General features: G+C 54.0%; 2 protein-coding genes across 3 annotated transcripts; one reads left to right on the top strand and one right to left on the bottom strand.

Annotated features, from left to right (window-relative positions):
• The first annotated feature begins 553 nt into the window (after positions 1 to 553).
• On the top strand, positions 554 to 14,747 carry ERCC1 (ERCC excision repair 1, endonuclease non-catalytic subunit). 2 transcript variants are annotated; one of them, XM_019426001.2, is made up of 10 exons: positions 554 to 677; positions 1,147 to 1,258; positions 2,228 to 2,443; positions 4,294 to 4,397; positions 5,253 to 5,352; positions 6,315 to 6,391; positions 13,110 to 13,209; positions 13,986 to 14,057; positions 14,251 to 14,319; positions 14,643 to 14,747. In XM_019426001.2, the coding sequence occupies exons 2-10, from the start codon at positions 1,166 to 1,168 to the stop codon at positions 14,694 to 14,696; spliced, it is 885 nt and encodes a 294-aa protein (XP_019281546.1). In that variant the 5' UTR covers positions 554 to 677; positions 1,147 to 1,165; the 3' UTR covers positions 14,697 to 14,747. The 2 variants fall into 2 exon arrangements, with proteins under 2 accessions (XP_019281546.1, XP_019281543.1); XM_019425998.2 differs by lacking the exon at positions 554 to 677 and adding an exon at positions 774 to 943.
• POLR1G (RNA polymerase I subunit G) lies at positions 14,584 to 17,205 on the bottom strand. The gene is made up of 3 exons (XM_019426002.2): positions 17,062 to 17,205; positions 16,554 to 16,695; positions 14,584 to 16,366 (listed from the first exon to the last, which is right to left on the bottom strand). The coding sequence occupies exons 1-3, from the start codon at positions 17,081 to 17,083 to the stop codon at positions 15,091 to 15,093; spliced, it is 1,440 nt and encodes a 479-aa protein (XP_019281547.2). The 5' UTR covers positions 17,084 to 17,205; the 3' UTR covers positions 14,584 to 15,090.
• Between the last annotated feature and the right edge of the window lie 152 nt (positions 17,206 to 17,357).

Here is a 17,357-nt window from a genome sequence, read left to right as displayed (position 1 = left end):
CCTTCCCTACCCTCGGGCTGGGTGGGCGGCCCCTCCCCCACCCTCTCCCGGGCGTCTGGGATCTCCCAACCCAGCCTTGACCATTCCAGGTCGTCCCTTTTCGGGGACGAGTCTGCCTCTCCCAGTGAACTGTGAGCTCCAGGAGGGCAGGAGGGGGCTATGGTTGTCGTTGGTCACCTCTGAGTCAGTAACACTGCCCCTCACAGGCCCGGGAACAGAGGAAGCGCTGGGGGAATATGAGTGGAATGAAATAATGAATGAATGTGGAAACTGAGGCCAAGTCAATGGCAGAGCCGGGATTCCATCCAAGCCTGTACTGAGGGGAGGAACCTAATTTGCTCTCCCGCCGTTTTCCCCCACTGATTCCTGCCCGGAGCCCGAGCACAAGTTGGTGCTTAATACGGGCATCAAAATTGAAATTCTCGGCAACCAGGGACGTTCAGGGGGGTAGACGGACGGCTCTCTGTCCAACCCAAATCTCCGCAGTCCTCCAGGATCATAGAGAGCTGCGCAGGGACGGCCCCTGTCGAAGTTCTACCCCTCTGGGGAACGGTGAGGGCGGGATCGAGGGCTAGAGAGGCCGGAAGTGCGGCGAGCCCGGGGACGCGCTGGCCGCGCGGGCGGTGGGACGCCTCTGTCCCTCTCCGGTCTTTTACTCCCGGCTCGGGGACGAGGAGGTGAGTCGTCGCGGCGCTCAGACAGCGGGGCTGGGTCGAGAGGGGCGGGGAGGGACCTCCGGTGGCGATTGGCAGCCGCAGAGGCCAACCAGTCGTTGCAGTGCCTGAGAGATGGACGAGATGGACCGAGGGGAGGGTATCCAGGCGCCAGCCCTGCGGGCGGGACGGAGGGGGACGGAGGCTGGGGCGGGCAAACGGAAGGCGGGGAACAGTGAGGGCGGGGTAACTAGAACGCGAGGGGCGGGGCGAATGAAAAGTCTGGACCGGTAAGGGGCGGGGCGGACGGAAGGCGAGGCTCCGTGTGGGCGGGGCTTTGTAGAATCTGGGGCGCTCCGTGTTTGGAACTTGATGCTCTGGAGCCCTGGGATTTCTTGGGGCGGGATGGCTGTGAGTGGGGGTTCCTGCTGGAAGGATGGGCATGCAGGCGTTGCTGTCTCACTCGCCCCCGCCGCCGTGTCTTCATTTTCAGGCCCCAGAAGAACCTTGGGATGGACGAAGAGGGAGTGCGGCAGCCCTCCGGGCCACCCACGAGGAAGAAGTTCTTCATACCACTGGATGAGGATGAGGCCCCTCCTGCGGGGGTAGGACAGAGGAGGAGATGGGGAGAACGCTGGCAGACTGGGGTGGGGGGTGGGGTGGATTGAGAGGAAGGGGCCTCCAAGGCCCATGGTGTGGTTTAGGAAATGTTGTGGCCTGGGTCACCTTGGGAAAACAGTCCTTTGCTCTCCGCGAGTCTGCTTCCCTATCTGTAAAATGTCACGGTGGTTCCAAGACAGGGCTCTGGCAGAGGCTGCAAACGCAAGCAGCGGGTGGCTTTGGGTTGTGTTTTATGTGGTCAGCCCCCTGGTTTGCAAAGGATGAATTTATTGCTGACATTGGAGAATTGGAAGGCCTTGCAACTAAAAGGAAAAGTCGGCACTTTTGACATCTCTTGGTAAATTGAAGGATCTGACCACGCCGACATCACGTTCCCGCAGGAAAACAATTGGCTGGTGCTGAGTACTGGCCGCTCCGAATGCGCTAGGAAGAAAAAGTGGGCTAAGGGTGCAGGGAGTGATGGGGGAGAGGCGCTCCCTTAGGTCAAGGGGCTGCCTCTCTGAGGAGGTGACATCTTGGCAGTGATGTGAAGGAGGTGAAGGAGTGAGCTGTGTGGCAACCTCTGGGGCAGAGGGAACAGCCGATGCAAAGGCCCAGGATCAGAGGGAGCCTGACAGATTTGAGGGCAGCAAGAAGGCCAGTGGGCCTGGAATCGAGAAAGGGAAGGGAAGGAGGTGGGAGAGGAGACAGGGGGAGCAGGGACAGATCTTCTAGAGCCTTGTGGGCTGTGGCGACAGCTTTGGCTTTTACTCTGAGATGGGAGCCACCAGGGTCTCTGAGCAGAGGGATGTGAAATGACCGTGAACAGAACAGACCGCGGGGAGTGAGGATGTAGGTGGGGAGCTGGTCCAAGGGAGAGAAGTTGGTGGCCGGGACCAGTATAGCGGCTGAGGAGCAGGGAGGAGTGGCTAGATTCAGATTTTGACACTCCTCCCCCTCCCCCACCCCCACAGTTCAAGCCCTTATTCAAGTCCACGCGGAGCCTTCCCACCACGGAGACCTCAGCCCAGGCCGCCCCTCAGACCTACGCTGAGTATGCCATCTCGGGACCTCCAGGAGGGGCTGGGGCTCCACACCCCACGGGGCCAGAACCCCTGGCAGGAGAGAGCCCCAACCAGGCCCCCAAAGCGGGGACGAAATCCAGCAGCATCATTGTGAGCCCCCGGCAGGTGAGGAGGGAAAGGAGTAGCGGGGCTTTGAGCTTTCTGGTGGGAAACACGGGTACGGGGGTGGCACTCAGGTGGGCAGTGGAAGGAAGTCAGAGCTCTTGCCATTGCGCTCTGGGCGACGCGAATTCTCTCATTCATCCATCCAACTACCAGGTGTGGGTTGAGGTTGCACCGTGTCTATTCTTTTGTTAAAACAAAAATACCGTAGACTGGGTCGTTCAAACAACAGACTTTTATTTCTCACACTTCCGGGGGCCGGGAAGTCCAAGGTCAAGGCGCTGGCCAATTCAGTGTCCAGGAAGGATCTGCCTCCTGGTTCATAGACTGCTGTCTACTTTCTGTGTCCTCACCTGGCAGAAGGGGTGAAGGAGCTCTCTCGGGTCCCTTTTGTGAGGACCAGTCCCATTCATGGAGGTTCTACCCTCCTGACCTCATCACCGCTCCTCACCTCCCGCCTCCTTTTTTTTTTTTTTTTTTTCCAAAGTTTATGTTTTTATTTTGAGAGAGACAGAAACAGCGTGAGTGGGGGAGGGGGAGAGAGCGAATCCCAAGCAGGCTCCATGCTGCCAGCCCGGATCCCGACGTGGGGCTCGAACTCACAACACTGTGAGATCACGACCCGAGCCAAAACCAAGAGTTGGACACTTAACCGACTCTGCCCAACCCACACCCCACCGTGGAGCAGGTCCTACCCTCTTTATTAAAAGCACATTCTACCTCATTTAATAATTACTCGTTCATCCCCGAGATGGTTTTGTGTAACATCTGCGTCCCCCACAAGGCAGGGATCTTTGTCTGTCTTGGTTCCTGCTGTATCACAGCACTTAGACACACAATAGGCGCTCAATAAATACTGCTCGGATGGGTTAGAGGCTGACTTGCTCAGAGAATCTCGATTTGGGGCTACAGGGTATGTTCAGAGTGGAGTGAGAGCCCGAAGCCTGTCCAGCAGACGCCTGACTGTTGGGGGTGGGGGTCACAGGCCACGTGGGCCTTCCTCTCAGATCACTGGGGGCCACGGTGGGGTTAAGAGCAGGCCAAGGGGCAGGTTTGTGCTTTAGGAAGCACTGGCTTCTGTTCGGAGGCCAGGAGGGGGCCCTACTGGGGCAGACGACCAGGAGGAGGCAGGGTAGGGGCCTGGGTATGGGCTATGGCAGCGCAGGGGGAGACTTTGATGGGGATGTCATCCTGGGGGTGCCCGTGGCCCATTCAGCCAAGCATTCGACTCTTGATTTCGGCTCAGGTCACGATCTCAGAGTCCGTGAGATTGAGCCTTGTGTCAGGCTCTGCGCTGACAGTGCAGAGCCTGCTTGGAGTTCTCTCTCTGCCTGCCTCTCTCTCTCTCTCTCTCTCTCTCTCTCTCTCTCTCTCTCAAAATAAGTAAACTTAAAAAAAAAATCCTGGAAGGTAGACGTCCCCCCTGGAGGAGAGGGACGGGTCCGTGACTAGGCTTGTGTCTCTGGATGATGGGCCTGTCCCTGAGATGAGGGGAGGAGGGGCAGGTGCGGGAGCTGGTGCTGAAGGCACTCGGGGTGCAGTGAGGCGGACATCCTGGGGGGAGTGCCCAGCAACCCCAGGGCACACACGTGGGGCTAGGGGAGAGGACTGGGCCCGAGAGACAGACTCAGGGACCCTTTAGTTAAGGCCCAGGTCTGGGGGAGAGGTCTGGGTCAAAGCCAGAGCACCCAAGGGCATTCCCGGCTGAGGAGGTGGACTCCGGAGGGAGGGGAACAGGCACAGGCAGGAGGGGGGATGGGGAGGTGTCGACACAGGTAGGGGGAGGGGAGCCCTGGGGCTGGCAGTGGTCCCAGGGCCCTCCCTGTTAATGGCTTCCGCCCTTCCCTCCCCAGAGGGGCAACCCCGTGCTGAAGTTTGTGCGTAATGTGCCCTGGGAGTTTGGTGACGTGCTTCCCGACTATGTGCTGGGCCAGAGCACCTGTGCCCTGTTCCTCAGGTGAGCTCTGAGGGGGCTGCCCCACCTTCCTGAAGGCCTGCGAGGCTGTGCTCCCATGTTTGGGACCATTGGGTGGGAGACCTCGGGGTGTGGCCCTGTCAGCTCTGGGCCTAGTGACCTGGCCGGGAGGAAGAGGTCTTCTCCTGGAGGTGCCCAGAGGGACGAGAGCGGCAGGCCCAGACTCTGGTTCTGAGGGAGGACAGGCTGGGCGCCTGGAGTCCTGGGTCTGAGCAGGTTGGGGGTAGGGTCCCTCGGGTCCCAGACATCCAGGGTGAGTCGATGAGAGCCAGGATTTCGCCAGCCTGTACCGCAGTTAAGCAAGTTCCCTCTCCATTCCCGGGCGCCCCTCTGCACACAGAGCTAGATGGGGGAAGTGAACCTTCTAAGTTCCTGTCCTCCCTGCAAGGTACGAGAGCTGGTGGCTGCTGGACAGAGATGTCCCCTAGTTCCCTGGGTGGAGAAGCCACCCCAGCCCCTCCCTGCCAGTGCCTTCTGAGGCTAAAGCAGACAGTCCCTGGGATGGGCCTGCTTCCCAAGACCAGCTGCCCCGTGTCCCCCAGTCCACACCCTCTAGGCGCTTGTCTCCTGTCCTCTACCTGAAGCCCAAGTCTCTTCCCTTCCCCAGTGAGGAACCTGGGGTCCATCCCTCCAGGGAAGCCAGAGCCAGTCAGTCCTTTCTGCCAACCCCGCCATCCCCTTCCTTGATGGGTGACCTGAGGCAAGTCACTTAACTTCTCTGAGCCTTAGGTCCCGGTGTCGCCCGCGCCATCTGCATTCCAGTGAGAGTAAAGAAGGGCTCCCAGGGTTTCGGGGAGAGCGAGACCTCTCAATCCCTCCCTCTCCCCTGCCCCCCAGCCTCCGCTACCACAACCTCCACCCGGACTACATCCACGGGCGGCTGCAGAGCCTGGGGAAGAGCTTCGCCCTGCGGGTCCTGCTCGTCCAGGTGGACGTGGTAAGCAGGGGTCACTTTCCCCCCGGCCTCGTTGTCCTCATCTGTCGGGCCACGCAGCAGCCAAGTGGATTGTTGAATCCCAAGAGAAGGTGCAAGTTGAACCATTTTTACATCGGACATTAACACCCTGTGTTGGCAAGGGGGCGCGAGGGTAAACTCCTGTCTCCTCCTTCCCTACACCACTTCCGCTGGTCCCAGCCCTCTGCCACCTGAGCGTGTTTTGAAGCTATGTCATCCTATCTTCACAGCCTGGCCCGCCTGGGTCTCTGCCCCAGCCTCTTCTCTCGTCTCAGGGCCTCCAGCCCCAACGGCTTCCATCCTCACAGCAGCTGGGCGGGGGGTGATTCCTAAAGCACAGATCTGATGTCCAGACCCCTCCATGGCTCCCCAGTGCCTCGCTATGGCCCGTGAGGCCATGTGACCGGACCCCTGCCCTGCTCTCTGGGTTCATTTCCCAGCTTCCATGTGGTCGCCCTTTCTTTTACGTTCTCCATCACATTCCATGTGAATTGCAATTCCTCAAGTCCTTTCCCCCCCCCTCCGGTCTTCCCTATGTTTAAAATGTCCTTTTCGTTCTCCTTTGCCTCCTTCACTCCTCCTCCTCCTTCAGGTCTCAGTTCAGATGTCCCCTCTTCCAGGAAGCTCTCCCTGATCCCCTGGGCAAGTCAGGTATCCGCTCCTGCTCTCCCATCCCAATCCTGGCCACTCTGGGTCATCACTGTGTGGGGACAGTTTGATCTCCCTCATCAGACTGTGAGCCCCAGCGGGCAGAGCCCGGGCTCTCTTGGTTACTGTGTGTTACCAGCATTGCCCAGCACAGGCGGGCACCCAGTCAGAGCTTAGGGAGTGCCTTAAGTGGAAGGCTCTTGGCATCCTACTGTGGCATAACCTACTGTGGTTTTCAAGACTATAATTCCTTGTTTACTACCAGATTTCCCATTCTGATTTTCTTTTCCACCCAGAAAGATCCACAGCAGGCCCTCAAGGAGCTGGCTAAGATGTGCATCCTGGCTGACTGCACCCTGGTCCTTGCCTGGAGGTGAGACCGAGGCTTCCCTGCCCAGGTCAGGCTCTATCCTAAGAGTCCGTCCACCCTTCTGCCCCCCAGCCCTTTCCTTCTGCCATGAGCTCCCCGTGTGAGCCTGGTCCCGGCACTGCCTCTCTCTCGGCCTCAATTTCTGCATCTTTAAAATAGGATCTTAATATTTGTCTTCTAGGGCTATAGTCACAAAAGCAGGTGATATAGATCAAATTGCCAGGGCCATACTGCTTACTTACGAATCAGACCTAAAGTCTGTCTGAATAATTAATTCCACATCCAGGTTTCTAAAGACTATTTAAATTTTTCTTTTAATGTTTATTTAATTTTGAGAGAGTGAGAGCTAGAGTACGAGCAGGGAAGGGGCAGAGAGAGAGGGAGACACAGAATCTGAAGCAGGTTCTAGGCTCCAGGCTGTCAGCACAGAGCCCGACGTGGGGCTCGAACCCATGAGCCATGAGGTCATGACCTGAGCTGAAGTCAGATGCTTAACTGACTGAGCCACCCAGGCGCCCCTCTGAAGACTATTTAGATTGGCTAATTTCCAGTTGGAAAAAAAGACATACCTTCCTCACCCCATAAGAAAAAAAAAATTAAATCCTGAGAAATTGACATAAAAAAAAAAGGTGTTAGAAGAAATCGGTTTTTTTTAAGTAATTAGGCTCGTTATTTTTTTTTTTTTTACGTTTATTTATTTATTTTGAGAAAGAGAGGAGGAGGGCCAGAGAGAGAGGGAAAGAGAGGGAATCCCAAGCTGGGCTCTATCCTGGAGCTGACACACCAGGGCTCAGCTCACAAACTGTGAGATCATGATTTGAGCTTGAATCAAGAGTCGGATGCCTAATCAGCTGAGCCACTCAGGTGCCCTAGAAGAAATCTTATAGGGGAATATATATCTAGTTTTTAATGTTTATTTTATTTTTGAGAGAGAGAGAGAGAGAGAGAGACAGAGAGAGAGAATGGGGGAGGGGCAGACAGAGAGAGGGACAGAGGATCTGAAGGGGGCTCCTTGCTGAAAGCAGAGAACCTGTTGTAGCCCTTGAACCCACAAGCCACGAGATCATGACCTGAGCTGAAGTCAGACACTTAATCGACTGAGCCACCCAGGTTCCCCAGGAGAATATTTTTTATTTTTATTTTTGATTTATTAAAAAAAAATTTTTTTAATGATTATTTTTGAGAGAGAGAGAGAGAGAGAGCACACACAAGCGGGGGAGGGGTAGAGCGAGAAAGAGACACAGAATCCAAAGCAGGCTCGAAGCTCTGAGCTGTCAGCACAAAGCCCAACACGGGGCTCAAACCCATGAACTTTGAGATCATGACCTGAACTAAGTCTGACATTTAACTGACTGAACCATCCAGGCACCCCAGGAGAATATTTGTTATAATCTTGGGGTAGGAAAAGTCTTCCAAAGCAAGACCCAGAACCCCAAAGCCGTAAAGGAAAAGGTTGGCTGATTTGAGAAAATTAAAATTTTAAAACTTCTGGGTGGTAAGACATACTGTAAATAAAGTTGAAAGACAAGTGACAAATTACCAAAAAGTATTTGCTGTGTATATATTGCATATACAAGTGTGTATATATATACGTATATATATATATATGTATATATATATATATATATACGTATATATATATATATACGTATATATATATATACACATACATATAAATAGAAAATACTTAACATCTCTAATTTATGTATGTATATATGTTATATTTATACAGTGCAAATACATTTAAATGTTTATATTCATATGCATATATTTAAACATGTTTATTATATATTTATATATGTAAAGAACTTCCCACAAGTCAATAAGAACCCAAATAAGAGTTTAATGCAGGTTGCCAAAACACATGAAAAAATATCAACCATATGGTTTATCAAGAAAAAAGCACATTTTAAAAAACGAGGTGCTGGGGCGTCTGGGTGGCTCAGTTGGTTAAGCGTCTGACTTTGGCTCAGATTGTGATCTGGCAGTTCCTGAGTTCCAGCCCCGTGTGGGGCTCTCTGCTGTCCGTGCAGAGGCTGCTTTGGATCCTCTGTCTCCCTCTCTCTCTGCCCCTCCCCTGCTTGTGCTCTCTCTCTCAAAAATGAGAAACATTCACGGGCGCCTGGGTAGCTCAGTTGGTTAAGCGTCCGGCTTTGGCTCAGGTCATGATCTCGTGGTTCGAGAGTTCAAACCCCACATCGGGCTCTGTGCTAACAGCTCGGAGCCTGGAGCCTGCTTCAGAGTCTGTCTCTGTTTTTCTCTGTCCCTCCCCCGCTTGCACATTGTCTGTCTCCCTCTCTCAAATATAAATAAACATTAAAAAAAAACCACCAAAGTGAGGTGCCCTAAATTTGGTGCAAATCTCTCGTATGGATAGTACGAAACGGGCACCCGCATATTTGCTTGGCAGGAGATTTGACGGGCTATTGAAACAGAAAATAGACACCACTCTTCGACACAGAAACTCCTGCACTAGGATAGTCCCTGCCCGTGCGTGCTCACGCGTGTCCGAAGTGACATGGGCCATCACTGTAGCATCAGTGGGTGAGAACCAGAGTTGCAGAAGCGAACGGCCTCGTATTTGTATTTATATACAGAAGGGAGGAAGAAAATGAGCTGTGTTTATGAACAGACTCGTATGTGGATAAACCAAAAAGGGCTCCAGAGGCTCCAGAGGCTCCAGGCCCTGGACAGTGCTGACCTCTGGGGACCGTATGAGGCATAGATGGGGATGAGAGCGGGGCTGTTGTCTTCTGCTTCTCTTTGTTCTGAATATAGACACTGGTTAAACTTTCTTGTGTTAAATAGATGGCACGTTCACGAAGTTCACAGATGAGAAGCGACACGAAAATGTTATGTGTGTGCATACGTCTAGTCGTACATATATATGGTACATACACACGGTGTATATACATGTGGCAGTGTAGACATATGGTTATATATAGATGCTGTTCTGTGCCTTACGTGGTCATGTCCTTACCTGGAGATCTCTCTCTCTCTCTCTCTCTCTTTTTTTTTTTTTTTAGTTTATTATTTTGAGAGAGAGAGAGACACAAGCAGGGAAGAAGCAGAGGGAGACAGAGAGAGAGAGAAGCCCAAGTAGGCACAATGCAGGACTTGAACTCACAAACTGTGAGATCATGACCTGATCCGACCGGAGCCTAGAGTCAGATGCTTAACCGGCTGAGCCACTCCAGGCGCCCCTTTAAAAAAACATTTTTTTTTTTTAAGTTTATTTATTTATTTAGAGAGAGTGCTCAAGAGTGTGAGCGGGGGACGGGCAGAGAGCTAGAGGGAGAGAGAATCCCAAGCAGGCTCTCCGTTGTCAGCACGGAGCCCGACGCAGGGTGTTCATATTTTTAAAAATACTAATTTTTTAGAGCATTAAAAAAATTTTTAAAAAAATTTTTTTTATTACATTTATTTATTTTTGAGAGACAGAGTGAGTCAAGGTGAGAGTGGGGGAGGGGCAGAGAGAGAAGGAGACAGAACTTGAAGCAGGCTCCAGGCACTGAGCTGTCAGCACAGAGCCCAACGTGGGGCTCAAACCCACAAACTCTGAGATCATGACCTGAGCCGAAGTCGGACGCCTAACCGACTTAGCCACCCAACTGCCCCCCAAATTTTTTTTCTTAATGTTTATTTATTTTTGAGAGAGACAGAGCATGAGTGGGGAGGGGCAGAGAGAGAGAGAGGGAGACACAGAACCTAAAGCAGGCTCCAGGCTCTGAGCTGTCAGCACAGAGCCCGACATGGGACTCGAACTCAAGGAGCGTGAGATCATGACCTGTTGCTCTCTGTTTTATATTCTGAGTCTTGACAAAGGTATGATAATGTGTCCATAAATTCTGTATCACACAGAATAGTTGTACTGCCCTAAAATTTCCCGTGTTCCACTTATTCATCCCTTCCACCCCCAAACTCCTCATCTTTTCACAGTCTGCTTAGTTTTGCCTTTTTCAGGATATCATATAGTTGGAATCATACAATCTGTAGTAGAAATAGAAAAACCCACGGTTCTTCTTGTGTGTAGGAAAAAAAATGCCAGTTCTTCCCTAATGTGGGTCTTTATCCTGTGTGTGTGTGTGTGTGTGTGTGTGTGTGTGTGTGTGTGTGTGTGTTTAATCTTTATTCATTTTTGAGAGAGAAGAGAGAGGGAGAACAAGTGGGGGAGGGCAGAAGAGAGAGAGAGAGAGAGAGAGAGAGAGAGAGAGAGGGGGACAGAGGATCCAAAGCAGGCTCTGTGCTTACAGTACAGGGCTGTGTGGGGCTCGAACTCACAAACCGTGAGATCAGGACCTGAGCCCAAGTCAGACCACCAGATGCGCCAAAGTTTTTCCCACACCAAGCAAGTCTCTGCAGCACCAGCTGGGCGTCCTATCGTTTAACTCACTTCTGACACTACCTGGGGATGGCCTCAGGTCCCACAGGTGAAGGGGCTCAGTCCAACACTGCCCCCCCCACTTCAGACGCCAGTCATAAACCCCGCTTGTACTTCTGACCGTCCCGCTCCCAGTGACTCCCTGAGAGGCTCAGAGCTCAGGGAAGCACATTTTCCGGTTTAATAAAGGATATGATGTTAAGAGAATCAACAGCAAGACGATGAGAGACGTAGGGCGAGAGGTCTGGGAGGGTCCTGCGTGCAGGAGTTTCTGTCCCCGTGGAATTGGAGTGTATCACTTCCCAGTGGCTGCCCTTCTGGAAGCTCTGAGTCCCCTAGTACTGGGATTTTATGGAGTCTTCCTTATGTGGACCCGGTTGAGTATTAGCTCCATTTCCAGCCCCCATCCAGGAGCCCACCCAGAGTCATCTCTGTAGGACAAAAGATGCTCCTCTGTGTTCTTATCACTGAGGAGTTGGAAGGTTCTCGGGGGCTCTGTGCCGGGAACCAGGGCAAGAGACCATATATATTTCCTATTACCTCACAGAAGCCTTTTCAGACCGGCTTTTCTCACTTAGCAGTATTCTTTTAACCTCCCTCCGTGCCTTCTTGTAATTTGGTAGCTTACTCTTCTTTAAAAAAAAAAAATTTTTTTTTTTTTTTAATATTTGTCTATTTTTGACAGACAGAGCATGAGTGGGGAGGGGCAGAGAGAGAGAGGCAGACACAGAATCCAAAGCAGGCTCCAGGCTCCGAGCTGTCGGCACAGAGCCCGACACGGGGCTCGAACCCACAAACCATGAGATCATGATCTGAGAGGAAGTCAGACACTTAACCGACTGAGCCACCCAGGCGCCGTGGTAGCTCAGTCTTCTTATTGCTGAATAATATCCCATTGTCCGGATGCACATTCTTTCCCAGCTGCGTAATATTCCATCGTGGAGATAGGCCAGGTCATGACCTTGAACTCATGACCCCAAGAGATCAAGAGTTGCATACTTTACCGACCAGGCTCTTGGGCAAGTGACTCAACCCCCCCGCTGGTCTCTTTCCCTCTCTGTGTATAATGGTTTGAAAATAATAATTGCCTTAGAGGATCCTTCTCTGGAAGCTTCTGAACACAGTGAGTTAGAACAGTGCGTCGGCCCCCGGAAGGGGAATGTTTCCTATGTCTTTACATCCAAATTATGGGATATTTTGCAACCATCCCACGAAAGAGGTCAAGCTCTTTCTGCTGACATAGGAAGACATCCTGCTGAGAACTGCAGAGGGCAAAAATGAAAGCAAATTGTAGAACAGGACGCAATGTGCTCACTGTGTGCCCTGAACAAATTAAGAACCGGAACGATAATCCTGCTGCAGTGAGGGGAGAGCCACAAAGCCCATGTAACGGGAAAAAAACAGAATTAGAAAAATGCAGGTTTCTTTCAGGAATATGGACCAACACTTGATCAGCAAAGATGGCTTATTAGCTGGGATTTGAAGGCTCACAGAAAATGCCTCGGCACAAGTCCTTCCTTTACTTGGACTCAACTCCCTAGTCTCAAGTTCAAAGAACAAAAAAGGCCAGCTTTCTCCCAGTGCTAATAAACTTGGGTTACTTTATTGCGCACACATACAAACCCTTTTTAAGATTCGGTTGTCCCACCTACCTTTGAAACTGTTCATTACATGTCAAAAAAAAAGGAAAAAACCTCAGTGCCTGACGTGAAAATTAATAGCGATTATTAAATCAGGTTAGTTGCTATAAAAGCTTCAGCAGTCGGCTCACCCCGCAGCCTTTCTCTTGAAAGTGGGCTATATTAAAAATCTTCAGTGGGAACTGAATTGCATCCTGAGTTTTGTCTTCCTGCGGCTGGGAAAATAGTAACAGTGTTTCTGGTTTTTCTCCCGCCCCGGCTCCACCGCGCTGACTTCCCTTCCAGAATAGCTCACATTTCTTAAATGGGCTCTAAGTGCCAGGCACGGTTCTGAGCGCTTGGGAGCGATGACGCGTGCAATTGTCACAATTCCGCTATCCACGCCACTCTGCAGATGAGGACACTGAGGCCCAGAGAGAGAAAATCACTGGCCCTGGGGTCACGCAGGTGGGAAGGGCGAACCTGAGCCCAACAACTCGTCAGGCTCCCAAGCTCTCTCCCTTTGCCAGCAAAGATGTGTAAAGATGTGCCTGGCCGGGGTTCCCGCCAGGGACCTTTTCGGGGAGGAAAGTTCGGTTTGCTCTGTATTCGAGTTTGGGACTTTTAGCGTCGACACTGACTACTACTACGGCAATGAAATGAATCTAAAACATGACCACTGCCCTCACCACACTGGCTGACCCGAATGTTCTCACCCCAGCCCTGAGGAGGCCGGGCGGTACCTGGAGACCTACAAGGCCTATGAGCAGAAGCCGGCGGACCTCCTGATGGAGAAGCTGGAACAGGACTTCGTCGCCCGGGTGAGGCCACTACACCCCCCTGCCTGCCCCCCCCCTCCCGCCCCCAGCCCCTCCCTGCTGCTGGAATCCTACCTCTCCTCCCCAGTCTCCCCCTCAGTTCATCACCTTTCTCTTCCTAAGCACAAACTTGTTTCTGTCCTCCCCAGCTCAGAATCCTCCCATGGCTCCCCAGTACCCTCAGGGAAAGCCTGGCCTTCTCACCACACCCTACCAGGTCCTGCCTATTCCGCCCAGCAGCTCTGTCCACCCCTGACCTTGCATGCATTCTGGCCAGGCTGGCTGGCTCAGTCCCTCCTGTGTCCCCAGCACCACCCAGCACTCGGTGGGTGCGAGGGGATTATTTACCAAATGAAGCATTTAACCTGAGCTCCAACGCCTGAGTAATGGTGGATGTCCACCACCACTCCCGAGGCGGGTACTGTTAGGACCCCCATTTGCCTGAAAAGAAAGTCCAGAGGTCAATTCCCTTGCCCAGCCCTCATAGGGAGCAAGCAGTGGGGCCGGGTTTTGAACACAGATCTGACTCCAGAGCCTATGGTCTACCCTGGGCAGAACCAACTCAAGAGAAATGGCATTTATCTTCTCGTGATGTGACCAATATTCTCTCAGCTAGTGGGGGACCCACCCTGAGATGAACTTTTAATCAGCCAAAAGGGGGGGCATTTATTGAATACCTCCTGCCTGCGGGGCAGTCTGGGGACACAGTGGTGACCCAGTGCTCAGATCGCTCTCATTTCTTCTCCTGCCGCACCTCTGCCTCCTCCCCTCCCTTCCAGGTGACTGAATGCCTGACCACCGTGAAGTCTGTCAATAAAACCGACAGCCAGACCCTCCTAACTACTTTTGGGGTAAGGAATGGTTCCCTTGTCCTGATGGCATTTCTGCCCCCTTGCTTTTTCAAGGAATGCCCCCCCCCCCACCGCCTCCCCTGCCCTCCCAGAGGACCTCACCTCCTTCCAGGGAGATCTTAGACCCCCGATGAGCTGGGGCAGGGTAGTTTTGTGCTCCCCATCTCTGACCCTCACCTTCCACCTTCCTCAGTCTCTGGAACAGCTCATAGCTGCGTCCCGAGAAGATCTGGCTTTGTGCCCGGGCCTGGGGCCCCAAAAGGTAAGAACTGTGGGAATGGGCTTGAGGGGTTGGGGACAGGAGGGAGCACTACATAGATGGCACCTCAGATCCCAAAGTTCTAAGGCTGTGGAAGGCCCACAGTGCTTCTCCTACAGTTGGGGAAAACCGAGGCCCAGAGAGGGTGGGGACCAGCCCTAACTCACATAGGCAGCCTGGGACAGAATCAAGATCAGGATGTTTCTCTCCCAGCCCCCAGAGTCCCCTCCGAGCCGAAACCGAAAGAACCAAAGCCCACTCTGGATGTAGCAAGCAGATGGCTCATTTAATGACCAGTTCCTTGTTTCTTTCTTGCTCTCACACAGGCCCGGAGGCTGTTTGATGTCCTACACGAGCCCTTCTTGAAAGTGCCCCGATGACCCCAGCCGCCAGAGAGGCCCTCGTTGTAACAATAAAGCATTTTCCAGGCTCGGGCTGCTTCTGGTGCGGCGGCGCCGTCATCGGGAAGGGGTTCTCTGTTCTCGCTCTCTGCTGGCCCAGGCGGTCACCTCCGGCTTTTTTCTTTTCTTCCCCTTTCTTTTCCTTTCTCTTTCTTTCTTTTTTTTTTTGTTTTAAAGTGTATTTATTTTGAGGGAGAGGAGACAGAGAACCCCAAGCAGGCTCCACACTGTCGGTGCACAGCCTGATGCGGTGCTCGATCTCATGAAACGCGAGATCGTGACCTGAGCCGAAATCAAGAGTCTCAACCGACTGAGCCACCCAGGCGCCCCTCCAGCTTTTCTTGACCACAGTCGTCAGTTTCCCTGGAGGAGGCTACACAGGATCCGGCTGCAGCCTCTTTGACTTCTTCTCCCGGCCTGTGGAAGCCACCTCCCCAGGCTCTGGACTCCGCGGCGGCTCTGGCATCTCCTCCCGGGGTGCTGCCTCTGGCACCCCGCTTTCCCGGCCCCGTTTCTTCTTCTTCTTCTTAGCAGATGCTGGATCTGCCCCTGCCTCAGGTTCACGCTCTTCCGGAAGCTCAGGCTCCATCGGCTCACCCTGTGGGTCCGTAACCTCAGTCCTCGGCTCAGTTGCTCTGAGCCCCCGTTCTTTCTTCTTCTTCTTGGTGGATGCTAGAGCCGCCTGACCCTCAAGGTCACCTGGCGACTCAGGCTCCACCGCCTCTGCCCCTGGCTCCACTGTCACGTCTTGCCGTTTTTCTTTCTTCCTCCTCTTTTTGGCGGGTGTTGGAGCTGCCTCAGCCTGAAGCTCAACTTCTTGTGGTGGTTCAGGCTCTATCATCTCCCCTGGGAGTTCCAGAGGCCTCCTCTCCAGCTCTAGAGCCTCATCAGTCCCCGGCTCCATCATGACTTTGTGCCCCTTGTCTTTCTTCTTCTTCTTCTTCGAAGATGGCAGTGGGACGGCTTCCTCCCATGGCTCCTCCTTCAACTGCGGCTGAGACTCAATCGGCATCCTTTCCCCAGGCTCCCTCTCTTCTGTCCCCTTCAGCCTCTTCCTCTTCCTGGTGGTGGATGATGGGAACAGCGCTTCCGGAGGCTCCGGCATCTCGGCCGCAGGTTCGGCTGTCACCAGCTCCATCACGTCTAGTTCTGGCGGCTCCTGCTTTTTCTTCTTCTTCTTCTTCGCCACATCCGGGGACCCCAAAGCTGTGTCCACCGCCAGGGCCCCCAGCCCATTCACTGCCTCCTGGGGAGCTGGGGCCTCTGGTGTTTGCCTCTTCTTTTTCCTCTTTTTTGAGGCGGGTGACTTCAGTGCCAAGGCTGACCCAGGCCCTGTTACTGGTAGGCCGCCTCCAAAGGCACAGAACCGGGGTCTCAGGTCAGGGGGGATCTGTGGCGGGGGGCTCGTTGGAATAGGCTGCAGCAGGGTCCCTGGTGGGGATTCCTGGGAGCCCTCAAAGATCCTCAGGCTGCCCTGGGGGGCTGGGGCACAGGTGAGTCCCCCCCCTGCCGCCACGGAGGGAGCCAGCAGGATTGCTCCTCCAGCCTGGGGACCGCTGCTTCTGAGGACCCGGTAGCGGTGCCGCTTGCCTGCCAACTTGCCCTTCACAATCTGGGAGCCAGAGAGAGGCACTAGCCGCCCGTTGAGGCTGCGAGGAGAAAGGGGAAGGCAGGAGCTCCGTCAGATTCTTTCCGTGAAACGGGGGGGGGGGGGGGGGGGGGGGGAAGAGCTGAAAACCGCGTTTCTGGAAGCCTAAGAAAAGCCCCTCTAAACTTCCCCCAAGTTCAGCCACTAGGACGGAGCATATTCCCAGGAGGTGGCCTGGGACCACTCACCAGTCTGGGGCGAAGTCTACAGGGGCCTGGATAAGCCACAGTTCCGTATCTGGGTCTGTTAACACTTCCAAAGAGAAACGGGTGGGCTCTGAGGTTGGGGACGTCGCGGTAAAGTTGGGGGGGCAAGAGAACTGAGCAGCACCTGCAGAAGGGGAAATGGGGGTCTGCTGACACTTCCCGTGAATCCAATTCTCCAGGGCGCCTAGGGGGCCCACTGGCCCCAGCCTCTTGAGCGCCTCAACCCCTCACCCGGTCTCTTCTCTGCCTGCTCCCCAGAGGCATCCCTGTCTCCACCGATCCAATCCCGGGGGGCGCCCTTCGCTCCACCCGTAGTTTCCCCCACCCCGTACGCTCCCTCGGTCTGAAGTCCCTTCCTCGCGGGCGATACACTCTCTACAGGTCCTGTCTCGAGGATGTCCCTTTTTCCGTCCGAACGCTCCTGGGCGCCCCTTTCTCCTCCCGGCAGCCAACTCTCTGCACCCCGTCGGCCCGCCCTGATGCAACTCACCGCCGGACGGGGTCCCCGCCATCCCCGGACCCGTGCCTCCCTCAGACCCAGCCGCCGGAGCCTCAGGAGCTCCGTGGACGACCACGTGGAACCAGAGGGGCGGGGCCTCGTCCGGGAGCGCCCATGTGGCGCGGGAGCGCGGGGGTGTCGCTCGGAGTACGCTCTCTCTACGAGCAGAACTGGGGGGACTTTCCGCCTGCGCAGAGCAGACAGCCGAGGAAGACGTTCTTTTCCCGAAAATCTGCTCCCGAAAACAGCTGCCTGGCTCCTGGGCGGGAGTTAGCGCCTCATCAGGT

This window comes from Panthera pardus, unplaced genomic scaffold (genome assembly GCF_024362965.1).
Source record: "Panthera pardus isolate Hobbes unplaced genomic scaffold, ASM2436296v1 HiC_scaffold_18, whole genome shotgun sequence".
Taxonomy (NCBI): Eukaryota; Metazoa; Chordata; class Mammalia; order Carnivora; family Felidae; genus Panthera; species Panthera pardus.
Note: the sequence above shows the minus strand (reverse complement) of the source record. Positions and strands in the feature narration are given on the sequence as shown.